Source organism: Pygoscelis adeliae, unplaced genomic scaffold, assembly GCF_000699105.1.
Source record: "Pygoscelis adeliae isolate BGI_AS28 unplaced genomic scaffold, ASM69910v1 Scaffold121, whole genome shotgun sequence".
Classification (NCBI taxonomy): Eukaryota; Metazoa; Chordata; class Aves; order Sphenisciformes; family Spheniscidae; genus Pygoscelis; species Pygoscelis adeliae.
In genome coordinates this window covers 5,412,775-5,430,580 of record NW_008824359.1, presented here as the reverse complement: position 1 = coordinate 5,430,580, position 17,806 = coordinate 5,412,775, and the positions used below count along the sequence as shown (strand labels likewise).

Here is a 17,806-nt window from a genome sequence, read left to right as displayed (position 1 = left end):
GGCCGGTGAACGGTGCTTTCCGGTCCCTGCCCCCGTCCGGCTGTGGGTGCCGTGGTGTGAGGGGTGGAGGGAGGGGTGCGGAGGAGGGTGACGGGGACAGGGTGACCCCGAAGGAACCGCGAAGGTTCGGGGCCGGGGAGTTGGCGCTGGGACCCGCGCAGCAGCGGAGGCGGAGGTTGCCTTCCACCCTGGCAGCAGGATCACGGCTCAGCAGGGAACTGAGCGCTCCCCTGGTGCTCCTTTGCGCTCATCGCATTATATGTGTACCACACGTAGCATATATGTTATTAAAGCACTTCTGCGGGGCGTGCTGCTGCGGCACCATAACAGTGATAGAGATGCTTTCCAGTTTCATGCTGACCTTCTCATGAAGGCGTCAGGGAAGTGTGTGTTTCCAGGGAGTTGTGAAGGAGATGAGGCGGAGAGGAGGTGAGTGGCCCTTGGAGCCAAGCGGTAAAGGTTTTGGGTTGGGGAGGATGTGCAGGGATAGGGTACAGAGAGCAGAAGCAGAGGAGCTTACAGCTTTCGGGAGTTACTGAACTTACCCACCATCTCAATCTCGTGCATGGTGAGACGAGCTCTGCAACTTGTATTATCCCTGTGTTCTTGCATACCTCATTTTTTTACTCCTTTCTTTCTTAGCATAGCTCCGATTTTCATCCAGCCCAAGCCACCTTTTCCGAAGTGTATGACACATCAGCAGTTTTCTGACAGTCCACTTCCTTCAGACTGTCTCTCTGACTTTGAAGGTCCCTCTTTGACATAAAGGAATTCGTAGATGAGAGAGAGATGGGAATGTGAGAAGGTAGCTAGGCATGCCATCTTCATACATAACACTGACTCTTCAGTGATGGATAAATGATGGTGCTGCTTAGGGACTGAAATAAGTCACACGTTTCTTACGTGGATGTAGATGAGTTGTAGGAATGTTCTCCTTAGCGAGAGGAAAATGTAGGATTTTTCCTGAATTCTGTTTTATGCATTGTCTGATTGAAAGGCAAGGGGAGGGGGTGTCTGTCAAATGAGTAAGTCAATAAATACACTTAGTTTTTTCCTGAGTAATTGTTTTGGCTTTAGCAAACTGCTTGACTTCTCCCGTGTTGGATTTAGATGATAACGCAAAATACGTGGTTTGATTTTCTTCAGCTTACCCCATACTCGCCGACCAGTGGGGCAGACATGCTAAGAGCCAAGGATGCTCTCCTGCGCCTGCGGCCCCACCGCTGCACATGCCTGGCACAGCTTCCAGCCTGCAGGCTCGCGTGGCGTTCGCTGCACGGGCAGCCGCTGCACCCCGAGTGGGCTGCCCTTGCTGAAAAGCAGCTGAAGGGCAAGAATCCAAAGGATTTAATTTGGCACACTCCAGAGGGGATCGACATCAAGCCCTTGTACTCCAAAAGGGACACGAAAGACTTCCCTGAGGAGCTGCCAGGGGTGAAACCGTTCACTCGAGGACCCTACCCAACCATGTACACATACAGGCCGTGGACTATCCGCCAATATGCTGGCTTCAGTACAGTGGAGGAGAGCAACAAGTTCTACAAGGACAACATTAAAGGTAAGACAGCTGATTTGGGAAACAACGTTGCCTTGCAAAGCGATGGGGAACATTCATATGGTGAATTACATGGCAAATGTGATTATTCCGCCTTGGGAGTTTTGATTTCTGATAGGCTTTTCCCAGTGGCGCTGTATTTAGTACTGGGAAATTGGATCATTTCTGAAACTGCCCTTGCTTCATTTTGCTACTGAGGTGGAAAAATGAATGCGTTAAATGCTATTTTTAGTTATTCTGCCTTGACACCAACAGAGACAAAATTTGGCTACATCCCAGGGTCCAACCAGCAGAGATCGTGGAGCACTTTACACTCATTTTGAGACCATGAGAGGAGATTATAATGGAAAAATCTGTTGAGCTTCGTCACTTAGCACTTCTGGTGTTCGTGCATTCTGACATTTTGGGGTTCCATCTCATGTTGTAAATTTTAAATGAACTCATAAAAATACATATGAATAGTGTCATTCATGGTGTACTAGTAAAACCAGCTTCCTAAAAGTATTGGTATTTCCTTATTTGAGAGCTGTTTTCCCAATATTTCTGCAGAGTATTGTGCTTTGCAGCAATTTGTTTAGCTAATAGCCAGAGCGTCATCATAGTACGCTATTGAGTTAGGCGTTGTGAAACCGCTACTAAAAAGTTGTTCTTGATAGACTGAAGCATTAGTTTTACACCAGCCATACATCTTAGCAATTGTTTGAAGCTAATTATAACCTTACCAAGTCAAAACAACAGACCATTGAAATCTGCCTTCTGAGTAATGCATCTGCGATGCTTTTATTTCCCGCTTTACAGGCCTTCCTACTCAAAACATCACTGTTTAGGGCAGGGGAGAAGAAGTTGTTTGGGGATTTTTACCGCTTGCCATATCATGGTTAGCTAATACGGAGCAGTATTAGCTGCTGCGGTACTCTTGCAAGTATTCTCGATTCTTTCCATTTATAAAACTTTCAGTAAATGAAGAAACTATGAATACAGGGTATTAGAGATTTGCAAACAAACATTTCAATAGAAAGATTGTTCTGAATATAATCTGTCTTACTGCTGGATGTTGCTGCTGAAGCAGAAGGGCTAACACTTGGGTTAGCTGGTAGCACAGCTCAATTACTCAAGAACATTTGCTGCCAGGAATTTTTCATCTTGATTCGAGTTTTGACATTGTGATATTGTAAGTTTATCTCTGTTGTTGTGTTAATCATTGTATGAATATTGAATTATTTAGCATAGCTTCTGAATCTGACCTATTTGTAAAGCATTTTAAATAATTCAATTAAAATCTCTCTGTAATTAGAGGAATGCTGAAAAAGAGTTAATTATTAGTTCTCATAATTGCTGAAATTTCTATTGCTTCAAACTAGGGAGAAATTTAAATTTTTGTCATTGTGCTTCTGAGCTATCACCTAGCTTTTTAGATCAAAGACAATAGCTGGTATCTGACAATTAAGAGCTCTGCTGATGTTGAGAAGCAGACTTGCAAACGCAGTAGATACAGTTCCTTCAGGAACAGCAGTGCGGGTCAGAGGGTGAATGCCTGCGGTGAGCAGAGTTTCGGGTGCTGCTTTCAGGTCGGAGCAGCAAGTCTGGCAAGAAGCTCTACCTGTCCTGTTCCCTGCTTTTATGAGTAATTTTCTCTTACTGCAGATTTAGTAATGCATCGTTTCACGTTAGGAATAAATAGCATATGTCAGTAGAGCCAGGATAACAAGCAATGCGTGTGTGTTTGATCTGTGATAAAGAGAAGGTAATGTGACGTAGTTTATCACACTTTTCTTTCCAGCTAAGCTAAGTAGAGTTTCTGTATGTAAGCCCTGATACTGTCTGTCTATGCACATTTGTAACTTGTGGCCAAACTGTTACGCAGTAATTCGTTAAGCATGGTAAGGTGATTGTGTGGCTGAACTAGAACTATGATATTTTTTTCTCAATTAAAAGCTTTTTCATTTAAAGTTTAAGACGAGAAGACCTTGGACACGTTTGGGGAGCGAACAGTGTTTAACATCAAAAATTGGTTTGTCGTCCAAGCCTGGATGACTGGATGATGTAAAATAAAATTAATAAATTTAGATCCAGTCCTAATGCAAACCTGTTTAACACTTCTGAATCTCTCTCTTTGTTTTTTTTTTGTTTGTTTGTTTTTGTTTTTTTCCTTTTTCATTTAGCTGGCCAGCAGGGATTATCTGTTGCTTTTGATTTAGCCACCCATCGTGGTTATGATTCAGACAATCCACGAGTTCGAGGAGACGTTGGAATGGCTGGAGTTGCCATTGATACAGTGGAAGACACCAAAATCCTTTTTGATGGAATTCCTTTAGAGAAAATGTCAGTTTCTATGACAATGAACGGGGCAGTCATTCCCGTGTTGGCAACATTCATTGTAACTGGAGAAGAACAGGGAGTGCCTCAGGCCAAGCTGACAGGGACAATCCAAAATGACATCTTGAAGGAGTTCATGGTCCGAAATACGTACATTTTCCCCCCAGAACCATCCATGCGGATTATTGCTGACATCTTCCAGTACACCTCAAAGGTATTCTTTGTTTAAATGTATTTACTTCTGTTATTATATCTAGTAAACTATTTATGAGGCACTTTGGAGAACAAAGCAGAAGATGGGAAGACCTGTCGTAGTGAAGAATGATGTGGTTGCGGAAAGGGCCGGGAGAAGAAGTTGAGATCCCAAATCACTTACGGCATAAATTTTAAGGTTTTTAAGTCAATCCAAATCAAAGTCAGATTAAGATGAGCCTAAGCCTGAAAGGACAGCAGGAAGCTTGAAGACGAGGAACAGACAGGCTGTTCCTTGCATAGAAAGTAAGAAGCCACATACTTAAGAAGCATTACGCAGCTGTAGGCAGGAGTGAAGAGATAAGAAACCTTGAAGGACTTCTGCTGCGAAATTGAGCATGAGAAGCAGCAGTGAAAGGAGTGAAGTCCTGAACTGGTGAGTGGAAGTTCAGTACTACCAGTTGTTTTCTTAGCTGCGTTTTCGTTGGAGAGGTGAAACACAGCCTGTAATCGAGAAAGAGACGTGGTGGGTGATAGCTTTAAGCACAATGAATAGTGCAGAAAGGTAAAATCATGTAAAGTATACATCTGCAAACACCGTTTAACAGAGATGGGTTGTATTCGCAATCTACAAAGGATGGATTGTTCGTGAATGTCGGTAGAACAATTATCTGATCCTCCCCTCTTCTGCTGTCATAGAATCACAGAATGGTTTGGGTCGGAAGGGACCATTAAAGGTCGTCTAGTCCAGCCCACTGCAATCTCGTACCATGTTGTCTTTTATTTTTGCAGTATATGCCAAAATTCAATTCCATCTCAATCAGCGGATACCATATGCAAGAGGCAGGAGCTGATACCATTCTGGAATTAGCTTATACTATAGCAGATGGCTTGGAGTACTGCAGAACCGGACTTAAAGCTGGCCTTACCATTGATGAATTTGCACCAAGGTGAGCTAAAGAAATTTGCAAGTATAAAACTGGCTTTTGGCAAAACCTCTGGAGTTTAATATCAAATTCAGTATTTTTATGCATACAAGCAATATTGGCAATGCTCACAGTGCAGATAGGTTTTGTTTTGGTTTTGTTACACAGTTTCAGCAGTAGGAACATATCTGGTCCAACAGACACTTAGACTACATCTACTCTAATAAACTGAATAAAGCTCATGTACAAGCCCAAGCATTGTTGAGTTCTGTTGTGACAGTTGGTCTCTGGGTCAGAAAGAAGATCCCTAAGCTGTAATATCCAATACAGTTGTAGCTTTAGGACTGCAGAATGCAGCAAGAGCTCTCGCAGTTCTTTTATACTGTAGTATTATTGAATGGTTTTAATTAGTATTATTTTGAAATATTTGGGAAAAAATGCTTAACAAGGGGAAGTTCAGGTAGTTCAATTTACAGTTGCAAAGCTCCTAAAAATAAAATTTAATTTTAAGCTGAATACTGTATTTTTGTATAGTTAACTGCCAAACTAAGCAGAATAACAATTTCAGTGGTCTAGTTGATTTGCAGATTCCCTAACTATACGGTGAGTCTAAAAAACAAAAGGCGTGGTTCGCGTAGCCTGTTGCACATTCAAACTATAGGAGTCAGCTGAATTAACCCGTTTCCAAGACCTGTGGCAAAATCAAAGCGGATCGTGTAGAAGAAGATACAGCCTTATTTTCAGACTTTCTAGTGATGGAAAATCTGCAAGAGCCTTTGGCAAATTGTTTCAGTAGCTAATTCACCGTTAAAAGAGTGCATCTTCAGTATAATGAGCTATCCATATTTACATTTATAAATCACAGAAGCTGTAAGTAGGGAAAAGTAGATCAATAAGTCTGTTCCCTGATATGCTATCCATTATTGAACTGATGTTGGATTTGGATTTGGATTAAAATAGTCAGGAAAAGGAGGAAAGCATGCTTACAATATGTAACGTCTTCTCATTATAAGTAGTTTGTGAACGCAGCTACACTAGGAGATTGTGTCCAGGAGCATTCCCTGGACAGTGTCACTGTATTTAGTGACTTGCCTGAACACTGCTTGACCTAGGGCTCCCCCAAAACAGTCCTTGGGGACAGTTTAGCAGTTCCAGGGACCATTGTCACTGGCAGTTTGCCTGCAGTCACCTTGTTTGGAGGCTAAGACAGTTTATTGGCATGAATGTGTATCATTCTGTAGCAATTGGCATCAGTGTTCAGGAACATTCCCATCGTCTTATGTCTGGGTTATATCTGTAAAAGTAAATTAATCGGAGACCTTGCTGTAGGACTTCTCCTTTACTGAAACAGAGTTATTAGAATGGTTTAATGTGTTATCCTGTTCATGTGCTCTTATTACAGGCTATCCTTCTTCTGGGGAATTGGCATGAACTTTTATATGGAAATAGCTAAGCTGAGAGCTGGGAGGCGGCTGTGGGCTCACTTGATAGAGAAAATGTTTAAGCCCAAGGATCCCAAATCTCTTCTGCTGAGAGCTCATTGTCAGACTTCGGGCTGGTCACTCACTGAGCAGGTTAGAAATTGGACTCTCATCAACTTCCTCATTTAAATATGTTCTCATGTATATCTTAAAGGGGGCTGCTGGTTTTACTCACAAAGATGCCGCTTTCTGAAGGAGACAACCTGTCTTACTCTCAGTCTGACAAATGCACACACTAGCATTGGATACATCTTTTTCCTTACGTAACACGAAAAGTCTTGTTGCGTGCCAGCAGCGTTGCTTCCCAAAATGCAGCTTTACGAAATACCTCAGTATTCTGGACTGCCCTGTAGTGCTCAGGTAAAAGGGCAGAAATTGAGACTGTATTCACAAAAGGGTTCCAGCATGGTGATAGGCAGAGTCTCAGTGCCTAAGTTTTCATTGTCTGGCTTTATTTTCATTCTGGAATCACTGTTGTAAGCTTGTGTTCTCTCAGTCTAGTGGATACTGAATTGAGAATAGGATCCAAACCTGCTAAGTAGAGAGAGAATTGCAGAGAGGTGGCTTACATTAATTCAGGACTCAGAGGATGAAGCTCTCTCTTGGATTTGTCCTGTAAGTTACCCTTTCAGAATGCAGCTGAGTAAGGAAGTAGAGGCTCCTTTTTCTCAAGATCACTGGCTTGAGAATTCATTTGAGCATCCAGGGAAGTCACTCATGCCCCTGTCTCTCACTGCTGAAGTAATGGTTACAGCTCGTCTGCTCTTTTGAAACTGGGGGCAGTTTCTGCTTTTCCTGTTGAGTTACATCACTTCACAACAAGAAAATAAGCCATTGGACTATATATATAGTTTCCCAAGTGAGGTCAGAGCTGGGTTCTAGCTCTTATTCCAAGGCCTGCTCTCAATCAATTTCACGCAATATGAGTTATTTTTAGGCTGTGATTTGCAACCATTGTTATTTGACCTCTGTGCCCTGGTTTTATTCTTTTTTTCAGAGCAAATGTAATGTTTAGTTACATTACAGGAATGCAGTAAAACTAAAACAATGGAATTTTTTGAACAGTAGCCTTTGCGGGTCCTCCAATTAAAAGTATTGTATGAGTGCAAAATATTAATATTACCAAAAATATGATCAACCATCTTCCAGTGTCCAGTGTAAATATATTTCTGGCTGGATCATAACCCTTTTTTCCTGTCTAAACGTAGTTTATCTTAATATAGCTCCTCAGAGCCCAGCGTTTGCTCCTCATAGGTTTCAGAGGGCAAATATATTTTCCTTTGGCCTGCCTTTAGATAGGTATCCACTCATAAATTATGTTTTACATTCTTGCTTGTCCAAAGCACACTTTTCTGTAATTCTTTAAATGCAATACTTGAACCAGAAATAGACTCCAGCGTGGGTAGAATTACCGTATCCTTGTAAAATAGTGATATTAATTTCATGTCTTTATGGAAAATAATTTAATTCACAGATATCATGATTCCTTTTGCCTTCTTGAAGGTCATATTACATTGGTAGCTCTTAATTATTTTGGATACATTTCATCCCAACTAAGCATGTCAGGAATTAGGTATGCAATCTGAGCTACTGTTAAGTCCCCTCAATAATCAAGTGAAATAAGATGAGCAAATGCAGTGGGTGAATCTTCACTCCGTCTGAAAACACAAGTCAACCCCTGGAGATCATGATAACTCTTCTTTGACTGTAAAGGCACATATATACAACTCAACTATCTAGACGTATGAAAAGAGCAGATAAAAATTTTGACCTAAAGGCTGAGATTATATGCTGTAATACTGACTCTATTTCTATACCTTGTACTCCAAATTATCCGTTTGTTTTGGTTAATATCCCAGTTCTCCCACAGATATCTTTCAATTTTATAGCACCAGCAAATTTCAACAGTAATTCCTACCTTTGTGTAATGCTGTCATTAATGAAAATATTCAGCACAGTTAGTTCCAAAACGCATCTTGACTAGTAACCTGTCTGCCAGATGTGTCATTCACTGCTCCGAGACTTCTGGAATCCCAGGACGGAGGACGTCGGGACTACCTGTTCCATCCTCTCCAACTTGGATTCATTAAGTTCCTTGAAACACCACTAAATATAAGTCCGGCTTTGCTTTGTTACTCATACACTGATATTTTTGGCTTTCTTTATGCATTAATCTTTTTGTCTGAGATATTGATAAGTGATATATCAGTTTGATTGGATGTTTATTATTGACTGTTTTCTTTTTCAGCTTTTGTAATGATTACAGTGTTTCTGTTGGGAATCTTGCATTCATTTCATTGCAGTAGTATATGTGTGACTAGTCTGCCTCAGCCCCGTGGCAGAACCATTGAGCTTCAGAGCTGTCCTTTTCCTTCCAGGATCCCTTTAACAACGTTATCCGTACTACAATTGAAGCAATGGCTGCAGTGTTTGGAGGTACACAGTCTTTGCATACAAATTCATTTGATGAAGCCTTGGGTTTGCCTACAGTGAAGAGCGCTCGCATTGCTCGGAACACGCAGATCATCATTCAAGAGGAGTCAGGTATTCCTAAAGTGGCGGACCCCTGGGGGGGATCTTACCTCATGGAGTGCCTCACCAACGATGTCTATGAAGCTGCCTTAAAGGTCAGTTTGCATAACCTTTTATGTTTTGTGGGAGAATTTTAGGTATAGGAGTTTTGAGAAATGTCTTTTAAGGAACTATTTGATATGTTGGTAACTTCTAAAGAGGGAATGATTTTACACTTATGCTTCAGTGATTTCTTTGTAAATGAACTTTACGAAAATACAGTGTATATTTAGAGAGAGACTTCAGCCTTCTAGCAGACTACATTCAAAAGGGAAATATCCCAGTGTGGAACAAATAATCAAGCCCTGCAAAGTCCCTTGCACACTGAAGACTCCCAATTTGCTGGGATGTCTGTTTTATGTATAAGAAAAAAAAAAACATTCAACAGAAGAAAGAGTCAAACCAACCTACTTAGTTGCATGCCTACTCATGCTTGTGGTGATCTGCTTGAGACTTTAAAACTAGGCGTTATTGAAAGCAAAGTTTTATAGCCAAGCATGTAGGCAGATTTTTCTGTTGGAGCAGAATATTTTTTTTTAGTAATGTTTTTAGCTGCCTGTCATTACTTGCATGTGAAAAGTACTGTGCAGGAGTAGTCTTACTGGTGGCAATCCTGCATAAAGATACATGCCTACATGTCTAGCCTACAGCTAAACCCAGTGATTCTCCTTTTGAGCAAATTATTGCTCTTATGCAAAGTCCCAAATTTATAAGCTAACACAGGCCCCAACACTAGCCTGGGACTGCACAGATACTGTTAGCACGTTGTCTGACGTGGTTTTTAGGTCCTTGTCAGGTAGGATGCTTCTAGACAGTGCCAGGCATGGTCCGACGGCCATTTTCAGTAGGCAGTTTATATGTGGTCACCATGTTTTGGAGCTGAATAGGCTTCTGCTGTGTGAGAGCTGAGCCACGCCATGCCACTTGTCTTCAGGATCAGGGAACTGACGCCAGCTTTTTTGAATTCATTTGTATCTGTGTACATGTAACCCTAAGGGCTGGTTGGCAGGCAGAAGTCAGTGCAGAGTCAAGGTCTCAAATTTTAAGCCTCTTCATCCATGGGTGTTACTGGTTGAACAATATGCCATGCAGTGTTATTGAATTCATGGAGTTTTGGTAATAAAAATGCTCTTTTGTTTGAGGTGTCTCTTAATTTATACCAAAACCTGTAGTCAGAGACACAGAGATAGTTTTAGAGCACAGGACTGTATATATAGGTATAATAAAAATTTGGATGGTAGTACAAGTGCAAAGCTTGTTTTGTGAACCTTGCTACTACTCACTTTCTCAACCCTCTTCATTTCTCAGCTTATTGAGGAGATAGAAGAAATGGGTGGAATGGCCAAAGCTGTGGCTGAGGGGATTCCCAAACTTCGTATTGAAGAGTGTGCAGCTCGAAGACAAGCCAGGATTGACTCTGGTAGGGAGCAGGGAGATGAAAGAAGGGGAAACTGCCAATAGAATACCTCTGTATAAAGGTTTTTTACACACATTTTCATTGTTTTTTTTCTTCTTAGTTTAGGAGTAGCAGATTGTGAGTGATAAAATGGTAATAGTTTTATGTCAGTGAAAGCTTCTGGAAAGAGAGAGCAGTATGTATGAAATACAGCACCAGTATGAAAACAGTCTTGCTTGACATATTTAAAAGTAGATTAGACAAAGCACTAGGAAGACTATTTCAAAGGAGTATTTGGGGCCTTCTGTAGTTAATCGCTTCATTTCTGAGAGTATCTTTAAACTGCGATTCCTGACTTTAAAAGCATGACCGCCAGCAGATGGCGATATCGAACGTACCTGGCCAAACTCCTGGTTTTGCTCGAGAGCTGCCCATTTTTCCTGAAGGCCAGAAAAAATGCAGTCATCTCAGATTAGAGGATGATGCAGCTCTTTGTTTGTGATATGTAGAGAGGTATATGCATATGTACACATGTGGTAAGTGTACGTGGAGGTGTGTATACGTGTGTGCTTATAGCTCTATCCCGCTTTTTGTAGTCTGCGTTCCAGTAGCAATCCAGTAACAGAAACTAGGGATAACTCGAACATGAAAGAAGTTATATGAACTTTTTTGTTTGGAGGATAAATTTGAAGCAGGTCTTTAATTAAGACCAATAAAGAATAATCAATAAAGTTCTGTGTTTTCTCTCCCAAGGTAAATTACTTCATGTTGCTTTGAAGAGTGTAGTAATGTTATCAGGCACTGTAAATAAAAATGGTTGTTAAGTCCACACTGGCTGAAAGCTAAAATACAGTTTTCCAACATGATAAATTAATTTTTATTCACGTGGAGTAGTTTTAGGTAGGAATTTCATTTTCTTATTTATCTGGGGAATCAGAAAAGTAAATGCAGAGCAGTGCAGGAGACCAGCACTTCCGCTTAATGCTCTAAGATTCAGTTATGTAAACTTAAAAAGAGAAAAATAGCTAATGTATGTTAGTGACTTATTACTAAATCAGTTTGTAAGATAAATATTGTTCTATTTCAAATCTTTTTTCTGGCTCAGTATTCACTGAGTTGAACGTTCATGCATCTAATCATCTCTCATCATAAAATAGGGAAAATACAGACTTAAGTCCTTCCTATAAGAACAAATTTTAAGTATTTAAAATGTATATAGTTATAAAGCAAAGCACTGCGTTATAATGCTCAAAATTTTCTTGTCCTACTAATATTGTGTCTTTTCACAGTAGTTTGCAAATGTATTCTGAGTTTCTGGTGTTTCCACTGGAAATAGGGTCTGAAGTAATTGTTGGAGTAAACAAGCATCAGCTAGAAAAAGAGGACACAGTCGAAGTTCTGGCTATTGATAATACTTCAGTCCGTAGCAAGCAGATCGAGAAGATTAATAAGGTGAGAACTACCGTCTTAAAAATGAAAGTTCTTGTAATTGCAGATAGAACTTGAGTAAAGGTGGCTTGCCAGAAACTTGACCCTCAAATTCCTGAGAATCCGCTCTAGTCTTTAGCGGAGAAGCTAGATTTCTGTTCAGCTTCAGTGGAGGCTGATGGAAAATCCCAAGAAACACAGTATTAGAATCCAAACAAAAATGTTTTTGTTACGTTCATTTGGCTTTAATCATTGTATTTCAGATAGTCTTGTGAATATATGTCTAACCTTTCAAAATTGAGAACTTTACATTTTCTGAAAATAAGATAGCAAATAGCTACGCAATGTTTTGCTCTAGAAGTATGTAACGTTACTTAATCACTCAGACTATTTGGGGCAGCTTGTCAAGTGCTACTAAGGGACAGGGTTATGGAACAGAAATCAACATCCACTTTCATAATTAGTAAAAATGTAGATAAAATGGTTTCAGAGTTATTTTATGGACTTGTACGCATGTTTTAAGGTCTGAGATGCCTTTTTACTTTGAACCTTGTTGAAATATATAGCATATATTGACAATTGACAATTCCATGCCTCCAGAATTAATATTTGAAATCAGAAAGTCTTACACGCTCGACTTCCCGGTTCACTTTGTAGTTTGTTTTAACTAATATTTTTCTCCTCCACTTTAGGTGAAGGCTAGTAGAGATCAAGCAGCAGCCCAGCGATGTCTTGCTGCTCTAACACAGTGTGCTGCTACCGGGGAAGGCAACTTACTTGCGCTTGCAGTGGAAGCAGCGCGTTCAAGGTATTGGGGGTGGGGGTGAATATCCGACTGCTGTTTAAAAATCGATGGTTCATTTTCACCTTTTAACTGTTCTTGGGTATGGTGTCAGTGAGGTTGGTGTCTTGAGATGTTTTGGGTTTTTCTTCAGAGGTGGAAGTAAAAGATGGCTGCAGTTTGACATTGTAAGACCGACTATTACATTTTGCAGTCTCTTAAGGCTATGCTTTAATTTCTCACAAAGAACAAAGACAGATACAAAGAATCTCATATGAAATGATGTTGTTCATACACATTGTGTGGTTTACAACTCAAGACTCTTACCAGTTTCGGGACCTAACTAGGTTTCTCTGTCACCCTGCTGTTTCATAGGTCAGGGAGCTTAAGAAGTGTCTGAGATGTGAAAATGGATATTCACAATCTTACTATGGTCTGTTGCTTCATCATTCCTTGCACCACAGATTGGTGTGAAAACAGTTTTTGATTGAAGGAGAAATAAGTTTGTTTAGTCAGGCAAAGGCGTAAAAGATGCCCTTGAGTAGAGCAGTGAGGCATCCTTTAGAGTCCAGTGGAACATTTACTTTTTTCACCTAAGGTGCTTTTAAGACTGTTTTCATTAATGCTTCAAAGTAAGCGGGAATAGAATAGATCCTATCTGTGTTCCTTAGTTAACTAAATGCCCCAAAACCCAGCAAACCAAATTCACTCCTTACTGGGGTGCTGCCCTATTTTTACTGTGATGTCTCAAATTCCTTCATTCCCTTTCCTTGAACACATAACAGCTGTATTTTGAATACATTTTCTCCCACAGAGAGCTTGTCACAATTCTCCAGCAGCATGTCTAGGCCTGTCTTTGAACTGTAAAGGTCACAGGAGGGTAGTGTTGGATTTACCAGGGATTCATATCTTCTGTACCAAAATTGACCAGTTAACTGCTAGTTTCTCTCCTTGGTGACCTTGTTTTTATTATTTGTAAAAGCATTAATGGACTGCAGATCGATTTTGTAAGTTACAAACACAAAACTTACCTCTGCCCCAAAACTATAGATGGGACGTGACCACAGAAAGAAGTTGTCGTGGCATCTGATAAAGAGTTTTTGAAGGAGGATTGTGAGCTCTGTCAACATTTACAGGGAGCCCTTCTGTTAGGGGCAACATGGGAAAAGATTTTCAAGTGATCATGTTCATCCTTTACAAGTAGTAGACAAGTAGGCTGGCTTGACCAGCATGTTAGTGACAGATGCCTGTCTCCTACTGAATGGAAAATGATGGGTTTTGATCCTGAAGACAAGTAATGTAATTCAACTGAAATAAAAGGAGTAGCGCAGAAGTTTTAGTGTTGAACTGTGGAAAAGACTCTACGGACTAATATGGGGATTTCAGTGCTGACAAGCACAAGTAGAAGAGTCATTTTATTATTGTAACCAAAGTAATAAGGCAGGCCAAAGGTGATGGGGAGTGGGAGCAGTACTGCCTCCCTTCTGTGCCTCATTTCTCATGAGAAGCCACGTTACAGGAAAATGGGTGCAGTTAGGTAGGGCTATGAGACAGGTTATGCTAAGTTCTTTCTCATCTCCTTCATCTGCGGTGCTGTTTTTCTGCCCCTCTCCAGACTTGCAGATCCTGCTGTGCCAGCTATCGGTGATGGAAAAGGAAGGCATGATATGCAATGTAGCGGGTAGTGCTGCTTCTTTGTCTGCCCGGTCTGTGTCCTCATGGTACTTTGTCACCTGATTACACAGCGCTACCTCTCATTACTGGTGAAATGCAGAGAGGCAGCGGCAGTAGTGTGAGACTAAACGGGCAGAAGGTGCCAGTCCTAACAGGCACTTCATGGTCATTGACTTTCTTCAAATTCATGTTTATGCAGCATAGCCTCTACGGCTGGTTGTGAACCACGGGGAGAGAGTCATAGCACAAATTGCTAAAGGAGATAGATCCTGTGCCTGCTAGGACACGCTGAATTGAACAATATCCTCTTTGGCCATCGCAGTTGTGGTTGTATTTCATCCCATTTACCTTGTTGAATTGCCCAAAAGCTTAGCAAAGAGCCAAGCTGCTCTCATTTGGAAATCCCCTGCTTTTGAGGAGGGTCAGGGATCTCTGAACAGTCGAGGGCTCTGATATAGCACAGTTCGTCAACAGTAACTCTGAGCAGCGCAGAAGTTCGTAGGATGCAGGCTACAGTTTATGTACAAACACGCTGTCCTTGCCACAAGACACGTTGTAAGGGCTATAGGCTAATAGAACACAAAACGGAGAATATAGCTGTCTTTTGGTCTCCGCTTCAGAACTTTAAGTTTACTTAAAACAACAGATTAGGTTGTACATTACCTGCTATCCCAAAACAAAGGGTGCTACCAAAACATGCAGTTCCGCACACGGCAAATGTGAATGACAGTCATGTTAAGGAAACACAAATTTATACAATAAAGGCAAAGTGACTTCTGTTCTGTCAATTTTGTGTAATTGTTTAGTAGGTTTTTATCACCATGCATTGAAAAAACTGTAAATTAATAATAAGAATTGTTCCTTATGCTACTTAAGTTTTATAACAGTGAGATGAAAATGGTTGTCTCCAGAACAAAATTTTGCCGTAAAGATAAACAGAAATGGGAGGGTTTTTATACTTCCAGTTTGTAAAGAACTTGTCCAACTAGCTGATGAAAGAAAAGTGTAATTGTCATTAAAAATATGCTATTCCTCCCCTGTTAAGAAGAGAGGCTGTATTCCTGGCTTCAGACAGAGCTATTCCACTGTGGATGCATAGATGGCACCCACCGATGCAGCAGGACTGAGAACTAAGTAGAGATTTTTTTTTAAAATGTTTCTTGGTGAATAGTAGGAAAACATTTATGAGTAGTTTAAAAGCCAAACCTCTACTATTACTTAGGAACTTCAGATTTAAAGGGTTGCAGAGACGTGGGGCAGAATTTTCAAAATACTCTAAAGGGATTTCAGAAGCAGTATTTAGAGAAGAAAGAAATGGGTCTCATTTTTTGTGCAGTACACAAAAAAAACTTCATCCCAGCCACCAGATTATACTTCAATAAAATTGATAGTCCAAACTGTTTATTTTTCACTTGTTACATGAAACTTTCATTCACAGTTTTAGATAATAAGAACAGAAAAGCACACCACAACTGTATCTACACGTGCTGCGCTTTGATTTAATACTGAAGTTATACTCAGATGCTGATGCTGCTGCAAAAGAGGAGGAGGAGAAAGATTTATCTAAACTTACAGTTTTCTCTAGAAGAAAAGACGCGTGTTATGCCACTGTAAGCCTCCAGCAAACAGCCAGTGTTTACACAGGCGTAAATTGTCAGTGTTTATGCATGGGATGTAGCTATATCAGGCTGCAATCTGTGATGTCTAGCACTCTGACAGGGACTCAGTACTTACAGATACTATTTTTAGGTCTGCTGCAAACTTGTTTTTTAACCTTGGAGAAGTCACTTAATCTAGCACTTACGCAGTTTACTTTTCAATTTTTTGTTAGTAATATCAGAGAACAGTAATATTAATAAGATTATTTAGATGTCCTGAAAAACAAGAATATGATTATATAGTGAGTAAGGTCCAAGAACTATTGTAACTCAGGTAGTGCTTGCCAAGCTTTCTGAGATCTTACAGGTGCTGTAAAAATTAAGAGTATTACATAGTGATGTCAGTGGTTTCTGATGCAGTCGTGGGCAGTTTGCTTTGTAACTAATGCTTTCTAAATCATCACTAATAAATAAATTCAAAGAAAGTATCGGACTAAGTCCCATTCACAGATGGCCATACCGAGACTATAAATTTGGTATTACTTTGCATTAGCTGCTTTTCTAGACTATGATCCTCATAAATCCAGATATGAACTCCTCAGTGCGCTGAGGGGAAAAATGGATAAAAGCAGAGATCTTTAAAAATATAATTCCAGAAAGCCGGGGCAGGGAAGATGACAAAAGGTGGCCAAGCCTGTGTCAGTAACATGAGTTAAAAATGCATATTCCAGCGTGATGCTGTCTTGTAGACAAAGCAGGCCAACTGTGAAGAGGGGCACCTAGAGATGAGAGGCTGGCTTCAGGCATATGCATTATACAGATCTTGCCTATATGCTCAGGACAGGATTTCTGCCACTTCACATTAGCGTAGTCACAGTTTGTAACTACGGTTGAGTTTGCCGAGTATAAAAACCGTGAGCTAGCCAAAGAGCTAATTAGCTGGGGGGTCACAGGAAGTAAAATCTCTCTCTGAAATTTAGTGAAGGATTCAGTTCATACAGCAGAAATCCATCTTCGGTTACGTTGGATGCGTGGCAGATTGCGTAAGGTAGGAATCGGGTAATAGCTACTGAAACTGCAAGCGGCAGAAGGAAAACTGAGTGCAATTCATTTGGCCATCCCCTTCTAAAAGTATGTGGACAAGAAGTTGCGTGTTGTCCAAACATCCTCTGAGCATTTTATATAAAAGCTTTAGAGGATGCTTAACCTAATTTTTCCTCAGAGTAGCTTACAGTTAAATGCAATATGACAGGAGAAGATGTGAACTCCAGGGGTTTGAAATGTGCTTCGCAGTAGCTGAATGGATGGGGTTTGGTCTCTGTATTTGTAAGCATACTTTTAAAGTGTTATATAAGAGTAGTATTTTTCTTTCTTTCTTCGACAAAGTTTGCAGCAAGTTGTATTCATTTCTTAATAGATACAAATTCTTTAGTCTTTTCCTATTCAAGTATAAACTAAGATATTTCCATCAAAATATTTTTGATGAAAGATTTCATCACGAGCTCAGTAGCGTACCTTCAAAATCGTTACACAGTACCGAATCCCAGTTAATTTCGTACCAGAAGTAAGCAGCTTGCTGTGATGGAGCTACTAGCTGAACTGCTTTTTCTCCACAGATGAGTTGTTTTTCCCTTCTAAGTAGGTTCCTTTCATCGAGTATTTGGTTGTGGGCTCAACTGTAATTAGAGCACAGCACTGGGTTTTTTTGGTACAGTCTGCGTTATAGGGAGGGGATGCCATCCAGAGGGACCTGGACAAGCTGGAGAAGTGGGCCCATGTGAACCTCATGAGGTTTAACAAGGCCAAGTGCAAGGTCCTGCACCTGGGTCGGGGCAACCCCCGGTATCAATACAGGCTGGGGGATGAAGGGATGGAGAGCAGCCCTGCC

At 40.6% G+C, this 17,806-nt stretch overlaps 1 protein-coding gene across 1 annotated transcript in view; it reads left to right on the top strand.

Moving 5' to 3' along the window:
- The first annotated feature begins 1,150 nt into the window (after positions 1-1,150).
- Positions 1,151-17,806, top strand: part of MUT (methylmalonyl CoA mutase) — a 22,693-nt gene continuing 6,037 nt past the window's right edge. Inside the window, exons 1-8 of the mRNA XM_009319684.1 lie at positions 1,151-1,558; positions 3,718-4,085; positions 4,856-5,013; positions 6,392-6,563; positions 8,849-9,097; positions 10,350-10,461; positions 11,774-11,889; positions 12,558-12,673. Coding sequence (XP_009317959.1) covers positions 1,180-1,558; positions 3,718-4,085; positions 4,856-5,013; positions 6,392-6,563; positions 8,849-9,097; positions 10,350-10,461; positions 11,774-11,889; positions 12,558-12,673 — 1,670 coding nt within the window. The 5' untranslated portion in view covers positions 1,151-1,179. The remainder of the gene's footprint in view (positions 1,559-3,717; positions 4,086-4,855; positions 5,014-6,391; positions 6,564-8,848; positions 9,098-10,349; positions 10,462-11,773; positions 11,890-12,557; positions 12,674-17,806) is intronic.